The 19,861-nt window shown below is 38.3% G+C and overlaps 1 protein-coding gene across 4 annotated transcripts in view; it reads left to right on the forward strand.

The window, feature by feature from the left end:
- PAK1 (p21 (RAC1) activated kinase 1) overlaps nucleotides 1–19,861 on the forward strand; it is a 165,687-nt gene that overhangs the window by 110,062 nt on the left and 35,764 nt on the right. For all 4 annotated transcript variants that reach the window (XM_043580146.1, XM_043580145.1, XM_043580143.1 and 1 more), the window contains exons 3-5: nucleotides 6,655–6,755; nucleotides 7,719–7,866; nucleotides 11,132–11,169. In XM_043580146.1, coding sequence (XP_043436081.1) covers nucleotides 6,655–6,755; nucleotides 7,719–7,866; nucleotides 11,132–11,169 — 287 coding nt within the window. The remainder of the gene's footprint in view (nucleotides 1–6,654; nucleotides 6,756–7,718; nucleotides 7,867–11,131; nucleotides 11,170–19,861) is intronic.

Below are 19,861 nucleotides of genomic sequence, written 5' to 3' on the forward strand. Positions count from 1 at the left end.
CACTTGGGACTCAGTGTGGTTTTTCCCAAGAGAAACCCTTAAAATAGGCAATTACTATAATGGTGCTGTGGGAACAGAGCAAAGGGTGAAGGACTGCCCAACCTAGAGATCAGGGAGGACTTCAGAGAAAAGATGACCTTTAAGTTGAGACCTGAAAAGGATAAATAAAAGGCTGAGGTAGCAAGGGAAGGGAAAAGGAAAGGCAGGATTCATAGGCAAATGGAGTAGCTTGAGAAAATGTGAAGATGTGTAAAAGAACCCATTATGTTTGGTGACGTAACTGATTCAGTGTAGTTGGTGTAGAGTGTGTGAAACATAAGTAGCAGGAGGTTAAAAGAGGGTACAAGTTTGTAGAGTGGAGCTTCTGAAACTTTTTTGTTTAATAGCATAGTTTTAAGTTCACAGCAAAATTGAGTGGAAGGTATCCAGATTTACTGTATACCTCCTGCCCTCACATATGTACAACCTTTCCCACAATTAGCATCTTGTACCAGGGTGGTGCATTTGTTTCAATTGATGCACTGACATCAACATATCATGTTCACCTTAGGTCTGTATTTTATGTTAGGGTTCATTCTTGGTGTTGTACACTCAATGGGTTTGGACAAATGAATAATGACATATGTCCACCATGATAGTATCGTACAGAGTAGTTTCACTGCCCTAAAATTCCTCTGTGCTCTACTAATTTATCGCTTCTTCCCTCCTAACCCCTGACAACCACTGATTCTTATGCTGTTTCCATAGTTTCGCCTTTCCTAGAATGTCATATAATTGGAATAATACAGTTCATAGTCTTTTCAGGTTGATTTGTTTTCCTAGTAATATGTATTTAAGGTTCCTCATTGTCTTTTCATGGCTTAATAGCTCATTTCTTTTTAGTGCTAAATAATATTCCATTTCCTGGAGGAACCACAGTTTATTTATCCACTCACCTACTGAAAGATATCTTGGTTGCTTCTAAGTTTTGGCAGTTATGAATAAAGCTGCTATAAATATCCATGTGCAAGTTTTTATGTGAACATAAGTTTTCAGCTCATTTGGGTGAATAGCAAGGAGTGCAATTGCTGGATTGTATGGTAAGAGTGTGTTTAATTTTGTAAGAAACTGCCAACCCGTCTTCGAAAGTGACTTACCATTTTGGATTCCTGCCAGCAAGGAATAAACACTCTTTTTTTAAAAAATTGTTTAATGTTTATTTATTTTTGAGAGAGAGAGAGAGAGAGAGAGAGAGAGAGACAGAGTGTAAGCAGGGAAAGGGTGGAGAGAGAGGGAGACACAGAATCTAAAGAAGGCTCCAGGCTCCAAGCTGTCAGCACAGAGCCTGACATGGGGCTCAAACTCATGAACTGTGAGGTCATGACCTGAGCCGAAGTCGGATGCTTAACTGACTGAGCCACCCAGGTTCCCCAAGGAATAAACATTCTTGTTGTTTCATAGCCTTGTCGGCATTTGATATTTTCAAGGTGTGTAGTGGTATTTCATTGTCATTTTAATTTGCAATTCCCTAATGACACATGATGTTGCACATCTTTCCCACCTGTATATCTTTTTTGGTAGTTACTTGTTCAGGTCTTTTGCCCATTTTATTAATCAGGTTGTTTGTCTTATTGTTGAGTTTTAAGAGTTCTTCATATATTTTGGATAACAGTCCTTTATCAGATAAGTCTTTTACAAATATTTTCTTTTATCTGTGGCTTGTCTTCTCATTCTCTTGATTCTCAAACTTTTATATGCACATGAATCGTTTCTGATCTCATTAAAATTCAGATTCTGATTCAGTAGGTCTGGGTTGGAGCTTGAGATCCTACATTCCCAGTAGTCTCCCAAGTTGTGCTGATGCTGCTTGGAATATCAAGACTATAGATCACCTTGGCTGCTGTCTGCATTGGAGGGGACCAGAATGCAGGTGACAGGTGACTTTTAGAATGATCCAGGCCATAGATAACAATGCCTGAAAGGGGGTGGTAACAATGAAAATGGAAAAGAGTGGATAAATTTGATTTCTGTATAGCAGAGGAAATCATTAGTAACCTGGGGACTGAATTTAAGAGAGATGGGGAGAAAGAGGAGAGATCACATAATCATGAGCAGCGGTAGTCTATAAGAGGCAGAGTGACAGAATAGGAGGGCCTTGTGGCTGGGAGTCTGAAGACCCCAGTTCTGGGTGCAGGTCTGCTTCTAACTTGTGACCTTGTGCAGGTTATTTAACCTCTTGGAACCTCTGTTTCTTCTTCTCTCAATAGGCACCTTAACCACTGCCCTGTTCATCACACAGTTGTTTTCAGGTTCTGGTGAAATAATATATGTGAGCACTAGAGCATGATACAAATGAAGGTGATTATTGTAATTATTATGAAATGTAAATCTGTTATAAAGTGCTATAAGGTATACTGGTACTTTCTTTGCCCAGGAATGTTCAGTCTGGTAGTGAGGTTCAGACAAATCAACCTGGAAAGGTAATAGAACAAGTGGATCATATACATGCATGCAGCTCTCTTGAGCATTGGGGCCTTAACTGTCGATTTGGCCACCTGTTTTCATCTACAGCCTATACTTTAAAAAAATTATTTGTATTGTAGTGTAGTTGACACACATTACATTAGTTTCAGGTGTACAACATAGTGATTCAAGTTTACACATTATGCTATGTTCACAAGTGTAGGTACCATCTGTCACCATATGGTGCTATTATAGTACCATTAATTATATTCCTTATGCAGTGCCTTTTATTCCTGTGACTTATTCGTTCCATAGCTGGAAGCCTTATCTCCTACTCCCCTACACGCATGTTGCCCATCCCCAACCCCCCTCCCCTCTGGCAACTATCAGTTTGTTCTCTGTATTTATAGCTCTAATTCTGCTTTTTGTTTGTTGATTCATTTTTTTTGAAGATTCCACATATGAGTGAAAATCATATGATATTTGTCTTTCTCAGTCTGACTTATTTCACTTAGCATAATATCCTCTGGTCCATCCATGTTGTTGCAAATGGCACTATCATCCCTTTTTTATAGCTGCATAATATTCCTGTGTGTGTGCGTATATAAACACACACACCTACAGCTTCTTTATCCATTTATCTATCAATGGACACTTAGGTTGCTTAGATACATGCACATATAGGGGTGCGTGTATCTATTCAAATTAGTGTTTCTGTTTTCTTTGAGTAAATGCCCAGTAGTTCAATACTAGATCATATGGTAGTTCTATTTTTAATTTTTTGAGGAACCCCATACTGTTTTCCACATTGCTGTACCAATTTACATTCCCACCAACAGTGCACAAGGTTTCCTTTTCCTCTACATCCCCACCAATACTTGTTATTTCTTGTCTTTTTGATTTTAGCCACTCTGTCAGGTGTCACATGATATCTCATTGTGGTTTTGATTTGCATTTCCCTGATGATGAGTGATGTTGAACATCTTTTCATGTTTCTTGGCCATCTGTATCTTCTTTGGAAAAATGACTATTTGTGTCCTCTGCCCATTTTTAAATCAGATTGGTGTGTGTGTGTGTGTGTGTGTGGCGTTATATAAGTACTTTTTTTAAAGTTTATATATTTTAAGAGAGAGTGCATGTGTGCACCTGCTTGTGTGCAAGTGGGGGAGGGGCACAGGGAGGGAGAGAGAGAGAGAGAAAGAGAGAGAGAATCCCAAGCAGACTATGCACTGTTAGCACAGACCCTGACGTGGAGCCCTATCTCATCATGATCTACGAGATCATGACCTGAGCTGAAATCCAGAGTTGAGCACTTAACTGACTGGGCCACCCAGGTGCCCCTCACTTCTTTGCATGTTTTGGATATTAACCCCTTATTGGATATATCATTTGCAAGTACCTTCTCCTATTCAGTAGGTTGCCTTTTTTGTTAATGGTTTTCTTTGCTGCACCAAAGCTTTTATTTTGATAGAGTCCCAATAGTTTATTTTTGCTTTTGTTTTCCTTGCCTTTGGAGACAAGGGGAAGTGTTAGAAAAATGTTGCTACGGTCAACGTTGGAGAAATTATTGCCTGTGCTCTCTTCTAGGATTTTTATAGTTTCATCTCTTACATTTAGGTCTAATCCATTTTGAAATTATTTTTGTGTTTGGGGTTAGAAAGTGGTCCACTTTCATTCTTTTATATGTAGCTGTCCAGTTTTCCTAGCACCATTTATTGAACAAACTGTCTTTTCCCCATCCAAATTCTTGTCTCCTTTGTCATAGATTAATTGACTATTTAAGCATGGGTTTATTTCTGGGCTCTCTGTTCTTTTCCATTGATCTATGTGTCTGTTTTTGTGCCAGCACCATACTGTTTTGATTGCTATAATTCAGCCTATACTTTTAATCTGATCTCCAAGGATAGGCTCAGACAAGCCTGGCATTCAGCCTTTGTCTGACCCTAGCCAAGTTCTTCAGTACTGCTCAGTGAATTTTTTTAGAGGTGAATTTTGGGCTTACAATGTTTTTGTTTGTTTGTTTCTGTGTTTTTGTTTTTGTTTTTGTTTTGTTTTTGTTTTTTTGTTGTTGTTTGTTTGTTTTAGCTTTGCTGTCATGTAATCCTGGGCATTTCTAGGAGGGAAAATGTCTTGTCATGGAGCCAGGGACTTTGGGCCTTGACTGTGACTGTATGTAACATAATGTCTACAAGGAGAAAACTCTGGTGATTTCATTGAGAGATTGATAGTGGGGAAGACTGGAGACTTAGGGTTCCTGGGCTTTCTTTGCTGACTTGCCTTAAAGAGAGGATATTCTAGTCTTGCCTCACAGGCCTATGAGCCTCCATGGCCAATTTATAATGCTTTTAGGATAGACTTGTCACTGAAACTCAGGAATGATAAAGCAAATTATTAAAAATAAGTACTTATGTTTTCTTACCTATAAAATGAAGATGTTAATATCTGTTTCGTAGGGTTGTATGGAGTATTTGGTGACATATGATGCATATAAAATTCTTAGTACATGCTTGGCACATGTTAAGAGCTCAATTAATAGTAGCTTTTGCAGTTAGCTTCTGAACCCAGTTCTCCCAGGTATGTGTACGGAGTTCCCTGGAAGTTTAGACCAGATGGCCTTCTCCTATGTCTTCTCCTTAGAACGTTGAAGGAGGAGGAGCCTTCGTTGAAGGGATAAGGAGGGTTTCTACAGCTCTTTAAAATTTGGGCTCTGTAGGTCCCCATCTAGGAAGAAAGATTATCTGGCTGAGCCTTGGAAGCTGTTTAAGCCTGTTTCAGTGGGATTACATTTGCAGATGGCTGCTGAAGTCTAGCCTGATACCAAGACCTTGAAACTCCTTTTAATTGGAAGAGGGTTAGATTTACTAGAGCTTCTGTAACTAAGTACCACAAACTAAGCAGCTTAGACAACAGAAATGGATTGTTTCAGTTCTGGAAACAAGAATTCTGAGATCAAGTTGTAGGCAGGGTTGGTTCCATTTGAAGGCTGTGAAGAAAAATCTGTTTCATGCCTCTCGCTTAGCTTCTGGTGGCTTGCTGGCAATCTTTGGTGTTTCTTGGCTTGAAACAGCATCACTCTGACTTCTCTGTTCATCTTCATATGGTATTCTCCTTGTGTGCATCTGTCTCCACATTTCTTATTTTTGTAAGGACACCAGTCTTATTGGCTTAGGGGTCCCCCCTACTCCAGTATGACCTATTGTAACCTAAACTAATTATATCCGCAATGCCCTATTTCTAAATAAGGTCACATTCTGAGGTACCTGGAATTGGGACATATGAATTTGGGGGTACATAATTCAACCCCTGACAAGGGTACTTTGCTTTAGCAATACAATTCCTTAACTATTGAAGCTTTTTCTGCCAGGTCAGCAGGACCTCTGTGAACATCTACTTTATGCAAGACGTTTGATGGGAGAAAGATGACTACATCTTTTTCTTTTAATGATCCGTTAAGGTCCTAGCCTAGGGATGCAGCACAGCATGGTGGTTTTGAGCTCAGGCTCTGGGCCAGACTGCCTGGGTTTGTGCCTGGATGCTGCCAACTACTAACCATGTGATCTTGAGCAAGTAACTTAATCTCTGTGCTTCAGTTTCTTTATCTGCAAAATAAGGATAGTACCTAACTTGTAGGGTTGCCATGAAGCTAAAGTGAATTCATACATGTAAAGAACTAAAACTGTTGCCTCGTAAGCACCTGATAAAATATTAGCGATTTATATTATTAAAATACCACCCAGACCTAAAATTCTGTAATTTAGGGAACCTTAAAGCAGTCCATAATCAAATACCAAACCAGTGGGATGTAGGTCATAGAAGCTCATAGAATGTAGGATGTCAGGGCTGGAAGGATCTTTAGATACCATCTGCCTTAGCTTTCTCTTTGGAGATGGAAAAAACCAGTGTTCAGAAAAAGAAAGTTACTCACCCTAGATCAAATGGCTCATTAGATCTGAAGAACATTTGAAGAAAATTCTTTCTATCCCTTTCTTACTTTAGTTCAACAAAAAAATAAGTCTTTAATCATGTTTTGAGCACCTACTCCAATCTAAATGTAGCATTTGGCTTGTCAATACATATGTGAAGTAGACGGTCCTTAGCCTTTATAGGAGCCTACAGCTCAAAAAACAGTTAAATAAGCAAAAAAAAAAAAAAAAAAAAAAAAAAGTAATAATGTCCTTGTTTTTTATTTCCTTTTCTCTGTTTCTCTTACAGCAAATAAAAAGAAGGAGAAGGAACGGCCAGAGATTTCTCTTCCTTCAGATTTTGAGCACACAATTCACGTTGGTTTTGATGCTGTCACAGGAGAGTTTACAGTAAGTCCTGGGTCACGGAAAGGCCTGTGATCTTTGAGAGTTCTGACTATGTACTATGGGGGTACATAATTCAACCCCTGACAAGGGTACTTTGCTTTAGCAATACAATTCCTTAACTATTGAAGCTTTTTCCGCCAGGTCAGCAGGACCTCTGTGAACATCTACTTTATGCAAGATGTTTGATGGGAGAAAGATGACTACATCTTTTTCTTTTAGCCTTTAAAGGAATTAAAGGCTACATTTAGATTTGAATTTACGTATGACTATGTAGATTCATTTTTTACCCTAGTATTCCTAATGCCTCTGTCTTTGCCTGAGATCCTCATTACTATGTTCTTATATTCATGAGAGGGACATTTTCCTCATCTCTAAAATTTTATCAGAAAACGCTTTGAATCACCATTTCTTTTTTTTTTTTTTTTCTTTTTTTTTTTTTTTAAATTTTTTTTTTTCAACGTTTATTTATTTTTCGGACAGAGAGAGACAGAGCATGAATGGGGGAGGGGCAGAGAGAGAGGGAGACACAGAATCGGAAACAGGCTCCAGGCTCTGAGCCATCAGCCCAGAGCCTGACGCGGGGCTCGAACTCCCGGACCGCGAGATCGTGACCTGGCTGAAGTCGGACGCTTAACCGACTGCGCCACCCAGGTGCCCCTGAATCACCATTTCTTAAGTAGACCTTAGTTAAGTGGCTCCTTGGCACTGATGATATAAAGACAAATCATACATGGTTCCTGTTCTGAAGGAGGAATAGCCTAGTGAAAGGGCAAACATCTCAAGAAATGACTAATCCAATGAGATAGGTATTATAAAAAAGGCTTATATAGAGCTCTGAGGGTATAGAGAGAAAGAAGTAACTAAACCCGTCTTTAACTGCCAGCAGGTATTAGAGTTAGCTTTGATTTTCCTTCAGGATCCCCTCTAACTATGCCTTCCTGACAACGTTGTATGTCTCTCTTATAGGGAATGCCAGAGCAGTGGGCTCGCTTGCTTCAAACATCAAATATCACTAAGTCAGAGCAGAAGAAAAACCCACAAGCTGTTCTGGATGTACTGGAATTTTATAACTCAAAGAAGACCTCCAACAGCCAGAAGTACATGAGCTTTACAGGTATGGGGATCGAATCCAGAATAGTCTAGGGAAAAAAAAAATGTTTTCACCTGGATGGAAAAGCTCCACATGCCTATTGGTATGGGGTAAGAGGAGAAAGTATTGGAAAGAGTGGAGACGATACTTTAACTAAGATGGACTTTTGGAATTTGAGAGCCAAAATGATGAGTTTTTGCATCAAACCTGAGTATTTTGAAACTGCACCTTCTTTATAAGTAGCATGGTATATGTATATATTGAGCCTCGAAATGGGAATAATAATTTCTGTCTCCAGAGAGTGTAATGAGGAATAAATGAGCTCACTGGTATGGAAGTTATTTATAGGTTGTAAACAGCACCATGAAAATGTAGCTATCATTATCATTATTAATTTTAATATCATTGTTATTTAATAACACATTTCATGTTTATCTTTTAAGTAGGCAAGCCCAATTTCTTCCTCAAGGAATTAATTTTTATCACTCAGATGTAAAATAGGCCAGTAATAATATATGTTCTTTAGATGTACCTCTCCGTAACAGACTGTGTCTTTCAGTGTTTTTAATGGCAGAATTGGGATTTGAATCCAGACCTCCTAATTCCTAGACGAGCACCTTTGGAGTTTACTATCTGCTTCTAGGAACTCTATCTGGAGCACCTCCTCCCATAGCAGGGACATTTTCCTTTTCCTGGATATGTTATTAGAAGGCCTACATTTCCAGAAACTTGCCTTTTATAGTAGCATCTTAGAATGTTAGAGCAAGATGTATCATCCGTATATACTACTTCCAGGTCCTCCTTGTTTTGCAGACACTATAGCCAAGAAAGACCTTTCTAATTTGGCTAAATTAATGGCAGAACTGGTCTCTTAACTCCAAGTCTGGTACTCTTTCCAGTGTTCATGCTGTCTCTTTCAAAGAGCAGTATTGTTGGGGAAGGTGAGAACCAGGATGAACTAGCCGATTTTGAAGGATGCTTTCCCCAGCAAGTGTCTGGCTTGTATCAAAGGGCACAGATGGTGAGGATGACAAACTGCAGCTTTGCCCATGCTGCCATGGTGGTACCCAGGAGAGGGTCATGCGTGTTCCCAGCAGTATTTCCTTCCTCACGTCTGGCTCTGTTGGCTCTGTCTCACTTCTCTCATTGAGGGACTGGGTCATTCCAAGGAGGAATTAGGGTTGAGGGGTGCTGGGTGGGAGAGTTTTCTAGTCAGAAGATTAAAGTTTATGTTTTAAGGTGTTTGTCATGAACCTCAGATTAGAAGCTGGCTTTGAAAGTCTTAGCAGCAGAGTCTTTGGAAGAATCTCTGTGTTTATGTGTACGTGTATGTAGACGTGTACAAGTACCAGATATGTATATGGAAGCATAGCTCTGTGGGTTTGCATACGTTTAGAATTAAAGACCACTTAGGTATTCATGAATTAATATGTATATAGATACACACATTCAGGTAATTGTGTATATGTTCACCTTTGCATGCATATATGAATAACAGTATATATATATATATATATAGAATGTTTAGATATGTGTTCATACTTCTTCCGTGTATATACATTTACACACACGTGTATATGTAAATGTGTGTGTGTGCATGCACATGCAAGTGCAGAATTTTTAGTTTTTTAGAAGTTGAAGACCAGGGCCATTTCTAGGCAATATTGTATATTTGGCACAGTTGTTTTGGTTTTTTTTTTTTTAACTTTTATTCAGTATTGAGAGACAGAGCGTGAGTGGGGGAGGGGCAGAGAGCGCAGGAGACACAGAATCTGAAGCAGGCTCCAGGCTCTGAGCTGTCAGCACAGAGCCCTATGCCAGGCTCAAACTCACGAATGGTGAGATCATGGCCTGAGCCAAAGTCGGCCGCTCAACCAACTGAGCCACCCAGGTGCCCTTAGCACAGTTTTTGTTTAATGTCATCTCTCTCCTTTACCTGTTTCCCTTCTTCTCATACTATTGATTCTGAGAGTGCTACTTTAACTTGTATATGCTTGCACGTGAATTATCTCACTGATTTTCATGATGGTCTTAGGGGCTTGGTATGGCAAGGACTATTATCCCCAGTTCACAGACTCAGAGAAATTAATTAGCCTCAGAAAAACTGAGTGATTTACTCAGGGTGAATCAAGTGCTATGTGATGGAATTATGTTTAGAGTATATCCTGAATTGATTTCTCCTGGGTATAGCTGGCTGTTCAGGGTTTAAGAATATATTGTCATAGCTTATAGGTTCATGGTTTGTCGTAGGACCAAAGAAGCTGTACCTGACACTTTCTTATATGATGGAATTGGGATCTTGGACATTCTCTGCACTTGGTTTTTTGGTGAGGAATATGTTGGGTTTGGTAGAATATTTCTCCTTAATTCCATTGGTGTTGAACTGGCTAAATCAGTTTCTTCTAAGGCCTGTAGGAATTAAAGAATAAAACCAAACATAATATTTGGCTTTTAAACTTATTTTCTTGCTAAGATCTCCATTGAGTCTATGTTTCATATTTCATTAAATCTAAGATATCATTAATTCTAAACCTGCGTCATTATTTTATATACCACTAAAGAGAAAAAAGTTGCCAATTAAACCATGAAATGCCTTTGATTATAGGACACATCTCTATTTCATAGATGTTAATGTAAAAAATTTACATTTTGGAATCAATGAACTGTGGTAATTGCCTCATTGAGGAAACTTGAATTTGTTCTTAGAAATAAGACCCTGCCTTAAATTAGACTTGACATGATTAATGCTTCTCTTTTCTTAAACTTTAGTTTTTCTCAGTTTTTCCCTATAGGGAATAGACATGCATGTAGAAGGATCTTTTCTAAAAGTTGAAGCCACAAACTGGTCATGATTTATCATGGATAGCTCAGGACATGAATTCTTTTCCATTTTCTTAGATTGCAGGAAATTTCCTTGACCATTGAGACCTGATGATGATATAGTTGATGATGTGGACACAGTTCTGACATAGTATTTAGAATTAGACCAGGATTCAAATCTTGACTCCCGTTTAACCTGTGTATACCCTGGGCAAATTACTTAACTTCTCTGAACCTCAGTTTCCAAATCTATAAAAGTAGACATAATAATAGTACTCAGAACTGTAGTGAGGATTAAAGGAGGTAATGTATCTAATGTGGTTTAGCCTGGTGTTGGGCCCATAGTACTGGTAATACCATTATTCTCTCAGCCTGGCAAGTGCTTGACTGGATAGGCTTCCTTAGCCCTCAAGAATGGATTAATTGTAGTTGTTTACTGACTGAGTCCCTTGTCTTTTTCCCTTTGCAGATAAATCAGCTGAAGATTATAATTCTTCTAACACTTTGGTAAGTCTTAATTTTCTTTATTCTGATATGGGCAGACCTGGTGGTTAGTGATCCAGACTGTGTGGTAGATGCAAAGCCTGGGCTGGAAAAAACTCATCTTGGCTACTGCCCCTCACCCCACCAGGCCTCATAGTTTTTACCTATACAGTAAAGGAACTGGACTTAATAAACTGTTAAGTATCCCTTCCAGATTTAATTTTTTAGTGTTCCAGAAATCCTAACCTTGGAACCAGAACTGGTTAGACTCAGTTTTTCATTTGTAGCTTTGAACCTTGGAGAGCCAAGTTGCCTTTCTGAGTTTCAGTTTTTTCATCAATAAAATGAGAATGATACACTTTGCCTTAACTAGACGTGTCTTCAAATACCTGAATTTAGAAGAGAATTCCCTCTTTTTTGTTGATATGGTCTACAAAACCAGGATTAGGACTAATTGTTGAAGGGAGCAGATTCTGTTCATTTAAAGTCATTCATTCTGTCCTCTGACATTGTAGTGACTGCCTGTCACTTGAAGGGATATTACACTGATGAATTGGCTGGAAAATAAAGCTAGATGATCTCATTCTCAAAAATTTAAAAATAGAACTGCCTTACAATCCAGTAATTCCACTACTGGATATTTACCCAAAGAATATAAAAAGACAAATTCAAAAAAATTTTTTAATGTTTATTTATTTTTGAGAGAGAGAGAGAGAGAGACAGAGTATGAGCAGGGAAGGGACAGAGAGAGAGAGAGAGAGAGGGAGGCACAGAATCCAAAGCAGGCTCCAGGCTCTGAGCTGTCAGCACAGAGCCCGATGCGGGGCTCAAATCCATGAACTGTGAGATCATGACCTGAGCTGAAGTCAGATGCTCAACCCACTGAGCCACGTAGGTGCTCTTAAAAACACAAATTATGCTGTTTATCGCAGCATTATTTACAATAGCCAAATTATGGAAGCAACCTAACCATCCATTGATAGATGAATGGATAAAGAAGATGTGGTGTATATACGTGTGTGTGTGTGTGTGTGTGTGTGTGTGTGTGTGTGTGTGTGTAATATTATTCAGGCATTAAAAAAGAAAGAAGTTTTGCCATTTGCAACAACATTGGTGGAGCTAGAGTATTATGCTAAAAGGAATAAGTCAGAAAAAGACAAATTCTATGATTTCACTCATATGTGGAATTTAAAAAACAAACGAACAAAGAAAAAATAAGAGAGAGAGACAAGCCAAGAAATGGACTCTATAAGAGAGCAAATTGATGGTTACCACAGGGCAGGTGGGGGTGGGTGGGTAAAATAAGTGATAGGGACTAAGAGTACACTTATCATGGTGAGCCCTGAATAAGGTATACAATTGTTGAAAACTATTGCATACTGTATGTCAACTATACTGGAGTTAAAATTTAAAAAAACCAAAAAAAACCAAAAAAAAGCTAGATGACCTTAAAGGTCTCTCTGCCTCTCAACTTACAAATTCCATTTTTCAGAGCAGATAAAATGAGATGCTGATGTTTGAAAGAGTCTTACAAATAGTACGCCTATGATATGTATAAATATACTGCTATTCTTTACACCTGATGTTTTCTCTTATACAGAGGTGGTTTTGTCATATTGATTTACTAAATATTTACAAAATCCCCACTCTGTGCCAGGTCCTGTGTGGAGAAGTGACAATATAGGAAATAAATCAGTCATTGTCCCAACTCCTAAGAGTGTCCCAGGCTTATGAAGGCACAAACAGTTACATACAGTACAGTGTGCTAAAACTTCATGGGGCCAAGGGTTATGTCTGACTTGTTAATTGCTGTATCCATGGCATCTGGCAAGTAACCATTTACTGAATGAAAGGTTGGATGTTTAAGAGAAAACTTCTTGATTGTAGAGTCTGAGCTTAAGGAGTTTGTTATGTAGGGCAAGAATTAAGGAGAGATGAGGATATTCCAGACAAAGAGAAAATAAATACCTCATGCAAAGACAAGGAGGTTCACAAGGTATGCTTTAATTGGGAACTGCAAGTAGTTTGTTATGATTGGAATGTGAAGTGTGAATGGACTAGAGGTAGGTGATGAGGAGGAATGGTGGCAGGTCAGATCATGTAGAAGTTTTATCTTTATCTTAAGAGTAATGAGAAGCTATTAAAGAATTTTAAGCAGGGGAACAGTAAGTTCTCACACAATACTGAGTCACCATTAAAATACTTTAATCCATGCTTCCATTTACTTGAGTCATTTACATTCCTATCAATCATAGAAAAATGTTCACATGTCCATTGCCTTTGTAGCATACTGTGTCCTTTTGTAGTCACTACTTCTTTTAATCCTCACAGGAGTTTAATGAGATGGGTTATATCATTGTTTCATAGATGATAAAACTGAAATAGAGAAAGGGTTAATGACAGTAGGTATCTGATTCCCAGTCTGCATTGCTTTCCCCTGAAAGCAATGGAATAATCTTTCTTTTGTCGGATGGATGTAATTAAAGGAGGGGGAAGAATTTGTAAATGTTAAGCTCTTTGGGAGTTTCTCCCCATTACAGAGCAGCTAATTATTGAAGAAGAGGCCTAAACAAAGATGAGCTGTGCTTTGTGGCTCAAATGTGGTTATGCTTTTATAGGAGTGATGGCCGTCACTATCACGGCCTGGCTAATGTGTGCCGGGCACTATCCTAATAACTACGTATGGTTAGTGTGATTAGCCCTCACAGTTACCTTGCGAAGAAAGCATTATCCATCCCCATTTCACAGGTAGAAAAACAGACTTTCCTGAAGACTCATAATTAGTGATGGTGGCAGAACCAGATTAGAACTAGGGTCTTCTGAGTCCCAGTCCAGGATTCTTTTCACTGTGGCAGGGAACTGAGAAAGATGATGTCAGAGAGGTCTTACAAAGGAGACTACAGTAAAGCCATAGCTATGTTATTCGTACATGAAGAGCAGGAGCCCTGGGGCTCATGCCATATGTCAGAGGGCATAACACCTGCTTGGTAAACACCTGTGCTGGTTTACTATCTAAAATTAAAACTACTCAGTCTGTCAAGGACATTTACCACCCCCCCCCCAATTCATAACATTTTTCCCTGTGATTCAGTATTCTGTATTTCTTTACTAGTTTTACATGGGAGATTATGGTTTGTTTTGTGGTAGCATGTCATTATTTTCCATATTCGTTTCTCATATCATCCCACTTGATGTGTGAAATAATTGGATAGGATTGTTATTCTCATAACACAGGTTAAGAAGTTGAGACTTGGAGTTTAAGTGACTTTCTTCCAACCCTTGAATAAAGTAGTAGTAGAAACCAGTACAAAATCCCATTGTCTTGAGCATGCATTTATTCATTCATACTATAAATATTTACTTAGCACCTTCTTTGTGCCCAGGTGCTGGTGATACAAAAATGAATATGCACTATCTTAGTCCTTGAAGAATAAAATTAACAGCAGACTAGAGGGATGAGGGCTGCAAGAGAGGTATGAATAATGTATGAGGGGGGTTCATATTTGATAGAGTGATTTATTCTGCTTGGTAGTGGAGGGAAGTTTGTAGAGAGTTGTCAGTCCCTAATGATTTATTCATTAAAAAAAAAATCTTTAAGGTTCCTTCTAGCACTGAAATTTTGTTACTTGTGGCTTAATGGTTTGAGGTCTGGCTTTCAGATTCTATAGCATGTTAGCACATGAATTCTCATTTATAAAATGAACAGCTATTATGTGATAGGCTCTTTAGGTGTTGGGGCATCAAGGACTGGTAAGGTCTTTGCTCTTAATTTCACAACTCAGTAAAAAAAAAATTCACAATTTAGTGAGGAATCAGAACATGTAAACAGGGATTTATAATATCTTGTCAGGTAAACACAGGTAATGAATGATACCAGGCAGAAAAAAGGGAAATGCTTTTTTGTCTGAGGTAGCATGGACAAAAGTCAAGTAAAGGATCCATCGTGTCAAGCCAAAAACCTTGAACTGTGTGTTGGAGCTTTATATAGGAGATTGATACAGCTGGATGTGCATTTTAGTCTAAACTAACACCCTTGAAAGATTCCTCTGGAAATTGGATCAGAGTACTAGAATGAATTCATGTATCTATCTCTCTTGCTATTACAGATTTCTTTTTTTTAATAATTTTTTTAATGTTTGTTTATTTTTGAGAGATAGAGACATAGCGTGAGTGGAGGAGGGGCAGAGAGAGAGAGAGAGAGAGAGAGAGATAGAATCCGAAGCAGGCTCCAGGCTCCGAGCTGTCAGCACAGAGCCTGACATGGGGCTCGAACCCATGACTGTGAGATTATGACCTAAGCCAAAGTCAGATGCTTAACTGACTGAGCCACTCAGGTGCCTTTACCCCAAATTTCTTAATTTCAGAAAAGATATATTTAAAAAATGAATACAAAATAGTGCTCCAAAACAAAAACGGGACATAAATAAACCATTGTCATGGAAGATAGAAAGCAAAGATCAGACTGATGACAGCAGAAAAAACCACAGCTTAAAATATGTGGAAAAGAAAACTCCTAGGGAGATAAGAGTAGTTGAGAGAATACATATAAGAAGCAGGAAGGAGTCCTGGATCATCTTAAAGGGTAAATTAAAAATTAATGAAAATTCTGCATTTGAAACAGAAAGGACAGTCTTCATCTTACAGTGAGCAAAAGGTAGCAGAATTTTGATCCTAAGCTTAAGCCAGATAATTTTGTCCAGAAAGTAAACACCTACTTGAAGAGAACTCCTGCTGTAGTATAGGGGCCTAAGACAGAGGCAGAGCAGAACCTGAGTTAACTACAGATCTCTACAGCAGTATGAAGAAGGAGGAAAGGAAAAGTAGCTCTGCAGTGGAAGCAAATGCATTAAATTCCTCCATCCCAAGATGGAGATACTTTTCATAACTGGGAGAAGAGGAATCTCAGTCTTATGTGCTCTTCCATGCCAACATACCCTAAAGTGATGCTTGCCAGTAACCACGTACAGACGCCATAACTCATGTAGAGACTGTATCAGACTTTCCAATCAGAGGAGAGGACAGTGGAAAAACAGACTCACAACTGCAGAGGAAACTCATGCTACTCATGTACACTGTTCAATCTAGTTTTTCACTTATAAGTGTGAATAGAAAGCCCAGGATCTCTAGATACTTAAGGGAAACAAAGCATTAAAGGGAAGGATCAGAAACAGAAAGTAAAACTGGCCCCAGAGGAAATAGATAATTAAAAGAATTTCCAAAAAAATATATGGTATATTCACAGAGATTTTATAGATGTTGCATCCACAAAAACAGTGCTATTAGATTAGAGGATGAAAAAGATTTCTTAGAAATTAAGACTATGATTAAAGAAATCCAGAGGATTAAAAAATACATATAAAAGTGAATTAGTGATACAAAATATAAAGACACTGGGAAAATAGGGGAATAAGGGACAAAAGGGGGTTACTTAAGGAGATTCAAGAAGAATTATAGAATTGGGGCACTAAAGTAGAAAAAATAACCAAAGGCATAATAGAAGAAAAATCCCTCAGCTAAAAAAAGCATGACTCTTCAGATGAAAGGGTGTACCAGTTATCAAGTCAGATAACTGCAGAGACCCCAAGGATGAACAGAAAGATCTTCAAATCTTTCAAAGAGAATATACACCTAATGTTCCTCATTAGCAATAGTGGGCCAAGGAGCAGTATCTTCAGAGGTATGAGGAAAAGTTATTAGACCCAAGAATTCTGTGCCTAATCAAACTAGCACTCAAGAATGCATGAGGTCAAAATAAAGACCTACACAGATACAGATGTAATTACTACCCACAGATAATCTCTGAAAGGCTAAACACTGAATAGTAGCAGTAATTACCTTCAGAGTTGATGGTGATTAAGAATATTCACTTAAAAATAATTTTTACCCAAGTATTAGATTAAAAAGTCAAATAGGGGGGCGCCTGGGTGGCTCGGTCGGTTAAGCGTCCGACTTCGGCTCAGGTCATGATCTCACGGTATCCTGAGTTTGAGCCCCGCGTCGGGCTCTGTGCTGACAGCTCAGAGCCTGGAGCCTGTTTCAGATTCTGTGTCTCCCTCTCTCTTTGCCCCTCCCCTGTTCATGCTCTGTCTCTGTCTGTCTCAAAAATAAGTAAACGTTAAAAAAAAAAAAAGTCAAATAGGACTAAAATTCTTGTAATTTACAGTTGTTCTGGGATCTCTCTTCACCATTGTCTTGACAGTCCTTTTGTATTTCTGTGTTGGTGTTGCTATTTTCTTTATGCTGTGTCTTCCTTATTTTTGGTTTACTTTTGCAGTTTGGTGGAGCTCATCTTCCAGTAGCTTTGAGAAAGTAAATGGGAAGTAAATATTTAATGTCTTCCAACTCTCAAAATGGAGCATCTCTATTCTACCCTCAGATTTGATTGATACTTTGGCTGAGTCTAGAGTTCTAGAATGGAAATAATTTTCCATCAGTGTTTGAAAAACATTGCACTTTTGTCATCTAGCTTTCAGCATTGGCTATTGAAGTCTGAAGCTGTTTTATTCCTGCTTTTTTGTATCTGGCCTTTTTTTTTCACTTGAAAAGTTTGTGGCATTTTCTTTATCACCATTGCTTTCAAATTTCATATTTGTATCCCTATATTCATCTATTTATTTTGCAAGTGGCTTTGTGGACTCTTTCAACCTTGGAAATTCAAGCCTTCAGTTCTAGGAAATTTGCTTGGCTTATTTCATTGGTGATCTCTTCTGTTTTCTTTGTTTCTTCTTTCTGGAACTCCTGTTATTTAGATTTTGGACCTCCTGGACTGATTCTCCACTTTTCTTATATTTTCTCTATTTCCCTTGCCTTGATTTTTTATTCTTATTTTTGGAGACTTCCCCAACTTCATCTTTCAGTCTGTCTATTGAATTTTTAATTTCTGTTTTCATGTTTAATTGTGAAGAGCTTATTTATTTATTTATTTATTTTTAATTAAAGTATCCCGTTCTGTTTCCAGAATCGGTATATTTGCTTACCCCTGAGATGAATGATAGGCTTTTTAAATAAAAAAATTTTTTTAAGTTTATTTATTTTTTAGAGGGAGAGAGAGAGACAGAGCATAAACGGGGGAGGGACAGAGACAGAGGGAGACACAGAATCCCAAGCAAGCTCTAGGCTCTGAGCTATCAGCACAGAGACTGACACAGGGCTCAAACTCATGAACTGTGAGATCATGACCAGAGCTGAAGTCGGATGCTTAATCAACTGAGTCAGCCAGGCACCCCTAGGCTTTTTTTTTTTTTAATATATTTTTCTCCCTGTCTAGTCTGTTTATTCCAAGTGTCCTTTTTTCCCCATTCATTTTGGTTTCTTCCTCTTAAGTTAGAAGTACCCTGTGGATATTTGGTAATCCTTGGGGATATATGCCCATATTTATAATTGTGGTACTAAAGACTTTAATAGAATTTTAAGCTCATTGTTTGTGTCATTGAATTGTAAGTATATAATTGTAAAATGTATACCTTTAAAAGTAATTTGGGGCGCCTAGGTGGCTCAGTTTATTAAGCATCCTACTCTTGATTTTGGCTCAGGTCATGATCTCATGGTTCATGAGATCAAGCCCTGTGTCAAGCTCTGCGCTGACAGAGTGGAACCTGCTTGGGATTCTCTCTCTCCCTCTCTCTGCTTCTTCTCTACTTGCATGTGTACTCTTCTCTGTCTAAAAATTAAAAAATTTTAAGTACTTTAATAAATTTTTACAGTTATGCAGTCATTGCTATCTAGTTTTTTTTGTTTGTATCGCTATAGAGTAATCCAGCTGGACCATTTGCTGAAACCTCCTGTATTTTATCTTAGAACTGAGGCTGGTAAGAAACCGAGAAGGATCTTCTAATCTCCTGCTTTGAGAATAAAAGTTAGACTCCTAGTGTTCTAGGAGCCTAAAAAGGGAAGTGGGGTAGGAGTCTCAGCATTCAGTATATTCTCTTAATTACCCTGTTTTTGATTTGATAGTCTTAACATTTGACTGTGCCTGACATCCCTAATCCAGAAATTCTCTGTTTTCCCTTCCAGAGACTAGACCTCCAGTTTTCTGCTAGGGGTGAGAAGGGCAACCACATAGTGGTGTAGAGTAGGTGAAGAGATTTAGGGATCTAACTACACCTTAAATAACTCATTGAATCTGCCTTTAGTACTCTCCCCTTCTCCTCTACTTCATCTTCAAATTCAGAAGTATACAGTGTTACCAGTTCCTGTGCCTTTGAGGATTCTGCTTCATAGATAAATAGATTGGTTTTCAGCTTTGAATTCAGCCTCCTTGAGTCAGTTACTGCTCATCCATTAGTCATTGGGTCCCTTTTTTTTTTTTTTTTTTTTTTTGCTGCTCTTACCTTCTCTCTTGCTCTCCTCATTCTTCTGGGTTTAATGCCTTTAAAAGACTATTTCTTTATTATAGTTCTAGTGAGATTTCAAGATGTATATTCCCACGTTCAACTTACCATCTTTACCAGGCATTCCTGAGGACTGTTCACTTTTAATTCCTTACATTTCTAGATTATTTATAATATATAATGAGAATCTACTGGCTTTAGATATAATTTAAAATTTTTACTTTTAAAAAAGCAGCTTTATTGAGGCAGTGTTTATATACCATGAAATTCACCCACCCTAATTGCACAATGCAATGGGTTTTTTTTTTAATGTTTATACTTGTGTAGCCATCACCACACTCTACTTTTTAGAACATTCCCATCACCTTGAAAAGTTCCCTTGTTAA

The sequence above is a fragment of the Prionailurus bengalensis genome, chromosome D1 (assembly GCF_016509475.1).
Source record: "Prionailurus bengalensis isolate Pbe53 chromosome D1, Fcat_Pben_1.1_paternal_pri, whole genome shotgun sequence".
NCBI lineage: Eukaryota > Metazoa > Chordata > Mammalia > Carnivora > Felidae > Prionailurus > Prionailurus bengalensis.